The sequence below is a fragment of the Teleopsis dalmanni genome, chromosome 1 (genome assembly GCF_002237135.1).
Source record: "Teleopsis dalmanni isolate 2A chromosome 1, ASM223713v2, whole genome shotgun sequence".
Taxonomy (NCBI): Eukaryota; Metazoa; Arthropoda; class Insecta; order Diptera; family Diopsidae; genus Teleopsis; species Teleopsis dalmanni.
This window is the reverse complement of record NC_051846.1, coordinates 110,362,380-110,373,944: the sequence shown is the minus strand read 5'-3', so window position 1 is coordinate 110,373,944 and position 11,565 is coordinate 110,362,380. Positions and strand designations below refer to the sequence as shown.

Below are 11,565 nucleotides of genomic sequence, written 5' to 3'. Positions count from 1 at the left end.
TCTTAAACTCATATAAGCCGAACGGTGTTATTATCGCCGTTTTAGGTCGATCCTCTTCAGTAATCGGAATTTGATTGTAGGCTTTTTCCAAGTCAATAGTTGAGAAAATTTTCTTATTGTGCAAAATGCGAGTAAAATCATGTTTTTGGGGTAATGGATACCGATTTGGCAGTGTTATCGAATTAAGCTTCCTATAATCGCCACACGGTCTCCACTTACCATCCCTTTTCGCCACTAAATGCAACGGATTTGCCAAATTGCTGTTACTTGGCCTACAAATACCTTGTTTCGTCATAAATTCAAATTCCTTTCTCGCAATTTCAAATTTTTCAGGGTTTAACCGCCGAGGTTTTGCATACACTGGCTGTCCCTTGGTAACAATTTGTTGCTCTACTAGTGTAACCCACGCGGCCGCCTTATTACTAGTAGCCGGTTCCGTTATCTCTTTATAATCCCGCAGGATGTTATGTGCCGGGCTAGTTGCATCATTAGTGCTTAGTTTCACGCAGTGCATCTCCTTCTTCGAACCCATTATCTGGAGGTTTGTAATGCCATCACAAATTCTGCTGTTCTTCAGGTCCACAACCAAACCAAAATTATTTAAAAAAATTATTCAATTCCTATTATTGGGTGATTTACCTTCGCCACTAGGAACTCCCACAGGAACTGTCTGCGCAACCCCAAATTGACTTGCACTAATTTCGTTCCATACGTGCTAATTTTCGCCCCGTTTCCTGCGTATAAATAATATTGCGTGGCTTCATTTTCAGGTTGCATTCTCTTTGGCAAAATTGAAACTTCCGCGCCCATGTCTATTAGATAATTTATATCTGTTTTTTTATCCTTGAAGAACAGACGGTATGCTTTACCCTTTGCCACTTCAGACGTGGCGTGAAGTGATGTTTAGTTTCCCGCTGAGTTTTGTGGTGGTTTGTATTGGCACGGCTGAACAGATATTATCTCTTTTAGCACTTGATGATCGCCCTTTTCCATGATCTCTGTCATTGCTTCTTCCACTATTGCCCAACTGAATGATCAAATTATTAACCATGACTTTTAATTCGTCAATTTCTTTCTTCATCTCATTCGGTTCATTCCTTTGCACTAAACAAACCGTTTCTGTTTCCTGTGCCTCAAATATCTTATCAGTCACCTTGGCTCACAGAATCACCTTCGACTGCAGCTACGATTGTTCTAACTCCCACTGGCAATCGCTGTAACCACAATGACTTTAGTACATCATCATTCATTGAATTGCCGGCCATTTCCTTCATTTTCTTCAGCAATTGAGTTGGTTTCATGTCACCTAGCTCCAATTCTGTCAGCAACTTACGCAGCCTTTTGTGCTCCGATTCTGTGAATTCATATATTAACCGTTTCTTCAACGTCTCATATTTCAACACCTTCGGTGGATCTCGAATCACATCAACTATGTACTCCAGGTATTTCGGCTCTAAACCTGCTACTACATGGTCGAACTTTGTATCATCTCTCGTTATTTCATCATTCTTGAACTGCGCCTCCATTTGCAGAAAAAAAAGGTCCGGGTGCTCTCTTGAAAACATCATCGACATTATTGACACCCGGTATAACTCCTTGCCAGTGCGGCTTTCTCCTTCTGCCGGAAAAAATTTTCTTCCTCACGGTTAGTCTATAGTCTAACTATATCACAAAAATAATTCTTTTAAATGAATAAAATCTCAAAAATCTAACAATTTTTACCTACTTTATTATTTCTCACCGCAAATTATTTCAAAATCATAAATTAATAAATATTGCCTCTTCTTCAGAATCAAACATTGAAAATCTTGCTGTTCTAGTGATATATGATCGCAGAAATATATTTCACGTTCATTGAAGGCACTAACGCTATTAAACTAACGCATTACAATCAGGTATTGTCTACCTATTTCGCTTTAATAAGGAAGTAACTCTACATCTTTTGGAAAAAGTAAGTCCGTTTATGAGCAGTGGTGTCAGAAACACCTATATACAGAATCATATAAGTCTTACTGCTGCACTACAATCGGCTTGTTTTTACGCGACATAATACCAATGCAATATCATGCTTCGTGATACAACAAGTAACTTTTATAATTCAGTATATGGTAAGTTAACGCACAAGTAAATAAAAATTCGTTTCATAAATACATTTTATTTACTGATTGTCACACAGATTCTTCAATGCGATAGACTTTCCACGTGCTAAAGGTGCTGTTGATTATATACAAATTAAGATAAAAAAACCTAACATAGAAGAAAGCTTTAAAAATAGAAAAGGTTTCTTTTCGAAAAATGTCCGGCTTATTTGTTACTATGATTTGAAAATTTTGAGGTGATATGCTCGCTATGGTGGAAATACACACAATGTCTTCATATGGTGGAATACGCTTTCAAAAAGTTCAAAAAATTGAGTTACTGAGTGATTGCGGATATCCTTTTCAAACATGATTACTAATTCCTTATAAAAATACTGAAAATGCAAGCCAGCAAAAGTTCAATGCAGTGGTCGCAATTGCATTCAACGGTTGAATGTAGTTCTTAAGAAGGTTTTCGCATGCTTGTGTGATCTGATGGTTAGTCCTGCTTAAGTGAGATCTGTAATAAATGCTTGTTGTACTCTGCATAATTATAGAAAATTCCATAACTTATCAGTGCCGGAATTACAAGATCGCCACCAAAAAAAAAACTGATTCTGCAGATTTGTACTGCATTACTTCTGTTTTAAATGAAGGATGGATAATAGGTCATTCCATTACAAGGAATTTTTTTCACATTCATTACAAAATCACATTTAAATTTGTTATTAGTTTGTTTTTATTGTGATTGTTGTATTTCATAAAATACTAAATATAATGCATAATGCTACACATTTTTATAATTTATATCTTTGTAATAATTTAATTATCAATTGACTTCCTAAAGAGTCTAAGAATTAATCATTTAAAATTTTTTATGTAAACAGTGAAATTTTACAAAGGAAAATAAAAGACGTGAAATTAGTGTTATTAAACGACAAATAACTGTTAAATTTTGCAAACATGACATAAGCTAACGAAAAATTGCTGAAGATATTGGTCGTCAATATTCATCTGTGCAAAAAGTTATAAATAACATCAAGGAGACGGGTAATTATGTTTCTAAATCTCGTACTGGTCACCCATCAATTCTGTCAATTAGACAAAGACGCAGCATCATCAATCAGGTGAAAGTAAGTAAGAGAAACAGCCACCAAACTGGCTGAACATATTGCCGAAATATTTAACAACAAAATATGTCCTGATACTGTGCGGAAAATTTTATAAAAAAGCAAGTATTATACCCGAGTTTCAAGAAAGAAGCCATACACACCCAGATGTAATAGAATAAAAAGATTAAGCTTTGCAAGAAAGCATGTAAATAAAGCTATGGAGCTCTGAAAATGACGTATTGTCTCCGATGAAAGTTAATTTTACATATTTAGAATCAAAGCTAGGAAAACTGTGTGCAGGAAATCATGTACGGCCTATGATAAACAAAAATTGTTGTTAACGGTAAAACATGGTGGTGTAGGCGTAATATTTGACTCCGTGCTGCACAAGACTGATCTCTAAAACTTATCTTGTCTTACAATGGTTTGATAATGTATATCAAATAATACATTCGTCTTATTCTAATAATAGTTACTTAAAATTAACAATATTTTCTTAATTCTAATTGGTTTTTTTTATGTACTTTAAATCTATGTATTTATACATATTTCCTTTTTATTAATGACACATCATTTAAGAAAAGAAATGCATAGTAAGTACTTACTTTGCATTTGTTTGTCATGTGTCTCATATTGATATGTGTTCCAATTTGTGTGGTCCAATTTGTGTAAAGCGGCATATTATTTGTGTCAGAAGTGTCGTTTTCTGACTCATGCCATAAATTATAGAAATGCAATGGATAGCTCATTTAAATTGGAACATAAGTGTAAAGAAGAATATGAATGCAGTGGTCATCAAAGGCGGCCTTAACATTGAGTAAGGTCAACTATTCATATCCCATCACAATTTTCTGCTTGTTGATACTATAGAAAAAAACAGAAATTGTTTTTATTAATATGTACCTACAACAAAAAACTTCTACTGCATGCTTCGAAATCAATGCTATCACCTGTTTATGTCTTTCCCTAAGAGTTTTTGACTTAGTCAGTAAAAAAAAGTGCTTTACTGCAGCTATTTGTTTTTTACTGATGGCTTCCAGTCCGCCCACCACTGTATATAATGGAATTGTTAAGTTATTTTATAATTTTGAATTTCACAGTTTTAAATAAGGTCATAGAAATTGTATTTAATTTTAAAATAAAATCTGTACAGTAAGCAAAATAATAAATAGAATATTTCCGCATACATATGTTAAGCTAGACAATTTAATTAGTGTGGTAACGGTAAAACTTTCAAAAGCTTTGCCATGTAACATAAACGGGCCATGTAACTTTCTCACTTTATTATCTCGAACGATTTTACTCTTTTTTGACAAACACTTCGAGTAATTCAATGTCAAAAGTTAACGTTAAAATAACAAATAACACTTGTACCAAAAAATGGAGTTTTATTGGATTCTCAAAAACATTTAGTTCTTCGGCACAGTTTCGCGGGTTTCATGACTACCTGGGCCTGAAAAGTCACCCTGAGCAATACACATATTTTGTTTTAGCAGCTCTAATAATTTATATTTTTGTGCCTTCGAAACATGATCATAAAATTTTTTTTTTTTAAAAATCGCTAATGAAATTAATATATCAGTTTATTAACAATAATTACTACTGTATTTAAAATTTTATATACAGTTGCATCTATACATTTACTAACATTCCTCATTACGAATATACCGCGTCATTTTTAACTAATATTTTATGTAAATAAAACAAATATTTTCATTATCTCTTTAAATTTGTCAGTTGACAAAAACTTGAAAGAAAAAAGTGAGAAAAAATTCACCACAGTTACATAAACACTTCGAGTGACTAACTGTGAAAAGTAAGAAAATCGTTTGAGAAAACGACGTGAGACAATTATACGGCATTTACACTCGCCGAAAATGGCTCATTTTGGTTAAAAATCGAAAATGAGGAGCGAATGACTCATTCTTGCATATAAAATTTCAACCGCGAAAGCGATCCATTTCATCACATTCTGTATGAATGCGTCCCAACGACGTTCGAATGTGCTTCAAATATGTTCCAAATACTAAGGAATACATTAAACATACCCTAAATAAAAGCTCTCTGTGGCATTTTAACAGTTTGAGAAAGCTGTTTTTGACATATTTACTAAAAAAGGTAAACAAATGTTTGATGGTTGCATTTCTTTGAAAACGACGCATCTCTTTTTGGAACTTCTACTTTCCAAAAATAAATTAATCGAAGTTAAAAATATGTTTTACGTTTCTATTGTATGTTTGAAGGCATATTTAACCTTCATGCAACATTTTTTTTTGGCACAGGCCAAAAATCAAATCAACAGGCAAGTTGAAAAATCAGCTGTTTAAAACGGGAACTAATCAATTACAACGAATGTAAACACTTTAAAATGCCTCATTCAAAATGAATCATTTTCGGCCAGTGTAGGCGCCATATAAGTTTACCTTCCGTGAATTTTAAGTTTATCAGTTTACTAAATATTATTGAAAATATATTTTCTTTTTAAATTACTTATAATTGCTTATAAATTTATTAAGTTCATGATGTGACTAAATCATATAGCGTGTTATCCACAAATGAAGAGGACTTTTAATTTCAAATGTATAAGAAATCATAATGTCAATATGAACATAAAATAAACACTAACTAATATTTTAACACAAACGATAAAATACTTTGGCAAAACATATATGTTAGAAGTTGTACTTAAATGCAAAGTTTAGTTTAATTCGTCCATTTGGAGAGGAAATTTAAAAAAAAACCTGAATTTTTGTATTCCTTAATACAATATTTTTCTAATTTTCTTATTTTAACTAATATTTTATTTTTTTTCGTAAACCATTTTACATTTGAAGTACATTCTTTTTTTTTAAAGTATTTCTGTGGTAGATTTGGTACAAATCGTAACGAATTTTTATATTTCTATCTAAAAATCAAAACAAAGAAACAAAACCACATTTGGAAAAAGGTGAAAAAGTAAAACATTTTAATGATTTCATCTGATGTTAGTAAATACCCTTAGCCTATGCTATGTCAAGATCATGATACGTGACACTTTACTACATCCTTCTCGAGGTGAACTTGTTTTTTTATATTAATTATTACGTCGACATCACAGAATATCATGGGTCTAGAGAGGGAACTTCGATAGAACCAAAATTGCCAGTGGTACGGTAGAATTTAAGTAATAATCAAATTATTTCACATTGTTAAATTGTGTCATTCAATTTATATTTTAAGCAATTCAGCAATTGTGAAATAACTTATTTTAAATATTTATGTTAAGCTGAGGCAACAACTTAACTGGAGCAACGGTGAAATATGCAACGTTGCATTATGCACTGTCAACAGTGTTCCAATTAAATTGTTGCTGAAGTATTATTAATACTGATAATTATATTGTACAAAATTGTATAAAGCAATCAAACTAATAAAAAAGTAAATCAATCCAATCACAATCAATCCCTTCTTTTGATTGTGATTGGAAAACGTAATTCTGTTTTATATAGATTAAGTTCCAAGTGCTTAATCTATAACCGACAAGGCAATATTGAATAAGTTTAAGTGGTTATTGAATATTATATCAATTAAGGTTTTTCAAATATACAGCCGGTGTTATTCGACCTGTGCCGATAAGACGAATGGTACTACGTGTCTTCAAACTAAGGCCTCCGGATAACTGGTGCCTTCCGGTTTTAATTAAGCCTTGTCCGGATATAGCGGATTTCAGCCCGGATCGACTTTTGCTTTTTTTCAACTCGTGGGTTTAAATTAGGACTGGATCGAAAAAACTAAACAACATACTTCAGTAGCGGAACGCTCGACTTCACAGAGCTCAAAACCTTTGAACACCATGCGTCCATATGGAACACCCACCGCGCCTTCTAGCGGTAATAAAAAGGTGCCCATCAATAAACCACCTAATGTATCCACGCGTTTTGGATCATAAATTCGGTAGAGGAGGAATTACATTCAAATGTATGAAGTCCAGAATTGTCTGGGCAAAGCAGATCTTCAGTACCTTGATGGAAAAACAGAAACCTGTGGCAAAGCGACAGCGCTCATTATATGAGCCCGCTTTAAAGCCAAATGCCAAGAAGGCAAAACTTTGTGGCAATACCCCAACTGCAAAATCCTTTAGCGACATGCTGAAGGGTACTATAATAATGTGGGTCATTGATGAAAGTGACCCTGATGGCACAATCACACCTGCTGAGAGGAACATAATTGAGTTTAAGCTCGGCAACATTTATTTCGATCTTCAAAGGACTCTCTTGATGATGGTCCCACATGGCGCGAGTAGATGAGATCAAGGCCATGTGAAGCTAATCGAATGCATATATCAGCGTTCTGTTGACCCATCTCCAGAATGGGTGAGGTATGGCCAGCACCACACTTAAGGTTGTTGCTAAGGATTAAATCCCTAGCCAACCAAGAGCGGTTCCTGGATACCAGTTCCACAGTCCGATCTTCAGCGGATTTTGGATTTTATACGGCTAGAAAATCGTCAGCTAACGACATCAACGTGAAATATCACAAAGCTGGATGATTTGCCAAGAGCAAATATAGGTAAATCAGTTTTATGACTGACAAAACATCCTTGCCCACTTTGGCGAGATCCGGTAGTATCATAAACTACGGTTTCTCAGCTATTACAATGAGGGTATTCGAAAAGGATGAGGAGCAATCCTCACTGAATGAAATGCAAAACACTTGTAGGGTTTGCCCTACTTAATTCTTAATGTTTATTATAAATAATTCATTTTCGAGTACAATAATTATACGTGTACGAATGACAAATGAATGACAATCATTTTTTCTGGATAAAAATATTCTTAGCTTTTTACAAGTTCTTCTGCCTGGCCAACTCCTCATTTTCAATATTTTATTTGTTCATGTTTGCATGACCAACTCATATTATTTTCAAAATTGAATGGTGAATATGCAACCATCACATCACTCCCCTGGCAGTGACTGAGTCAGGCGCGATGTCACGTTAAGTCAAATGTAACGTATCTTCTTGGAACCTGCACTAATCGTCCCCTTCATATTACATTATTGGGTTTGGTATCCATTCGATTATCTGCCATAGTTTCTGTACGTGATAGGCTTACGTCTTCATAGTTGCTTGATAAAAATGCTGCTTTAACTCGATCAACACTTACCCGCACCGGTTTGCCTTTGACGTCTTGTCTGAACGCCTCACAACCTTAAATTGCCCGTCATACGGTGTTTTTAATGGTGTGTGGATACTATCATCCCTCAAAAAAACGTGAGTAGAATGTTGCAGTTCCTTCTGTAAGAATACCTTTTCTTTTGAGTGGTTTGATGTGGGAATTGGTCATATTTGGGACATCATCTGTCTCATATTTTCTACGAATTCATGTTCTGAAATTTTGTCATTATTGCCTTGCTCCAGAAAATCGCTCGGCAACCGCAGAGTTGTCCCATATACCATTTCTGCTTGAGTTGCTTTGAGGTCTTCTTTAAAGATATTTCGAAACGCTAACACAATCAAAGGTATTGAGTCAGACCATTGATGCTCATGATTACATTTCATTGCGGTTTTCAGAGTCCGGTGAAATCGTTCAATCAAACCATTTACTTGAGGATGACGTGGACTAGTTCGGATATATGTGGCACTAATGAGTTTGGCCAGTTCATTGAACAGTGCTGATTCAAACTATCTTCCTTGATCTTTTATGATCTGCCTCGGGCCGCTAAAGGGCACGTTCTACTATTTGCTTAATAGCGGTTCGTCTACCAGCATGTGCCAAATTATGTATTGAATTGAAGACGCATTGTCTGAACTGTTCAGTTACAAAAGGATGCACACGATTTGATGATGCATCGCATGCAATTTCCTTAGATGAATTTGGAATGACTATCCATTTTAGTTGAAGTGCAGATTTTTTTGTATTAGATAGAAAACCATTCGTTTCAATGTCGGTTTTCTGGCTTGCTGCTAATTGGTCAATGTCAACTAGATCTTCAATGTTGACAGCTTCGATACGTGACAGAAAATCGACTACCGGATTATTCTTGCCTGCTATATGCATAATGTCAGTTGTGAATTGACCGATGTAATCTAAATGTCTCAGCTGACGTTGTAACGACAATTTTTCGTCGCTCTGTTTGCCGGGGTAATACTTAGGGGTTGGTCCTGGGTCGTTACAATAAAATTTATAAATGTTAGAAGGCCGTGTTTCAAATTTTGTTTTAATTTTCATTTCTTTATTAATATATTTATTTTAAAACTAACAATCGTTTTAATTATGCTATGTTTCTATCCTATTACAGGATACTTTAGACTTTAATATTGATATTGATATTGCTATTGATGTTGATGTTGATAGTAATTTCCTTTCTTCGATGCCAGCGTATTGTTCTTTGATGGTTTTGTATATTTCAACTGATTTCCTTTCTTCTGTACCTGTTGTAAAGGGTTATCAATGTTAATGTATAGACGTGTACACGCCTATATAAGTTTTAGTGACAAAGAATAAACGTGTTCACGCTTATCCACGGATTGGGTAGTAAATTATAAACATGTTCACGCTTATTATTCTGCTGGAGAAAGGATGTAACGTGTTCACGCTATTTAAGGATTTGGTAGTAAATTATAAACGTGTTCACGCTTATGCAAGGATTTTGTGGCAAATTATAAACGTGTTCACGCTTATATATTTGCTGGGGAAGGGATAAAAGATATATATAAAAAAACGAAAAAAAAATATAAAAGTGCTTCTTTATACTTAGCTCTGGTAATGTTTCCCAATGCTTCACTTGGCGAGTCTATCACGAACTCCGATGACTTCAAGCGTCAATCACTAACTGCCTTCTCTAAGTAAATGCGTCGTCTTATATACGCAGTCGACCAAACTGTAATGTAGCGCAAAGCTTAGTCGTTGGCTTTCATTTTTGACGTCGTTGCTGTTTTGCGCTTTCGACATAGTTAATATGCGCGCGCATCAATTTTTTACACAAAGTTCTTTGCACAAAGGCTTTTTTGAAGTTCCTTGTGTTGTGCATTTGTTTTGTTTTAGCTTTAAATATTTCTATTTATTTATTAAAATAAAACAAATATTAAAAATATTAAAAAGTATTACTTTAAATAATAAATAAATAAGGTAGGTACAATATTTATTTATTTGAATATATTTTGCATTCTTTTAATTTTTCAATGTAATCTTAGGTTTAATTCATTGTGATGCTGTTGCGTGCATGCGGGGGTGGCTTTTAGTAAGTTATTTACCTTTAATTTATCATATAAAAATTAACCAATTTTTATTTCAGGTATTAACTGCACACTAATTATATGTAGGTTGGAAATTGGTAAAAATTTCCATCCTTACAACGTGGCGATGCCTTTTCCGGTTCCTGTCGAAATGCATACGTTATCGGCTTATGATCGGTGAAAATAGTGCATGTTTAAAATATTTAACCGATTGATAAATCGCGAGCAACATACGGTCGTACGTGCTATACTTGACTTGGGTGTTCGTCAACCGCTTTGAGTAAAACCCCAAAGACTCGAGTTGTCCGTTGTTGATTTGATTTAATGCAGCGCCAACAGCTACGTTACTGGCATTCACGTGAAGTACGAGGTTTGTGTCTGGGATTGGGAGAACGATTGTTGTTGCATTAATTAAGGCTTCTTTTTATTCCGCAAATGCGTTACCTGCATCCGCGGTCCATTAAATTACAGTTTAATCCTGATTTTTGCTACCTTTAATTAAGTTTTGAAGCCATCCCTGGAGCTCTGCCGCTTTTGGAATAAAATGCCGATAAAAATTGATAATTGCAATGAATTGCCGTAGCTCATGCACTACGCTTGGTTTTGGAAAATTTGTAATTGTTTCAATTTTCTTGCCTGGTGGACGGTCTCCTTTATGATTAATGAGATGACCAAGATATGTTACTTCTTCCTGTGCGAACACACATTTCGCAATGTTTATTTTCAGACCATGTTCCTATAGTCGTTGTAGTATACTGCGCACATATTGTATGTGCTCGTCTATGTTATCGGATGCGATGCAAATATCATCAATATAACATATGGCAAAGTTAAATCTGAAAAGAACTTGGTCCATGAACCTTTGAAATGATTGTGCTGCATCACAAAGCCTAAAAGTCATCACATTAAATTCATAAAGACCGAAAGGTGTAATTATTGCTGTTTTTTATTCTATCCTATTCTATGTCTATGGCTTCCGTGATATGATCATTAGTCTGTGTAGATGTATTGATGACAGCTACAGAATTGTAGTTTCCCATTTCCAACATCAGGTCTGCCTGTTGCGCACATTTGTCCAAGTTAGCCTCTGAAATTGAAACGACTGCTCGCACTGCTTCTGGCAAACGATTCAGCAACAATTGTTTTATTGCTCCATCAT

General features: G+C 34.6%; 1 protein-coding gene across 1 annotated transcript; it reads right to left on the bottom strand.

Moving 5' to 3' along the window:
- Window positions 1-1,145: 1,145 nt before the first annotated feature.
- LOC119665533 lies at window positions 1,146-1,526 on the bottom strand. Its single transcript, XM_038074760.1, has one exon. The coding sequence runs from the start codon at window positions 1,524-1,526 to the stop codon at window positions 1,146-1,148; it is 381 nt and encodes a 126-aa protein (XP_037930688.1).
- Between the last annotated feature and the right edge of the window lie 10,039 nt (window positions 1,527-11,565).

Bases quoted from the DNA above. Each gene is read 5' to 3' on its own strand.
- LOC119665533 (XM_038074760.1), bottom strand. From the start codon at position 1,526: ATGGAGGCGCAGTTCAAGAATGATGAAATAACGAGAGATGATACAAAG.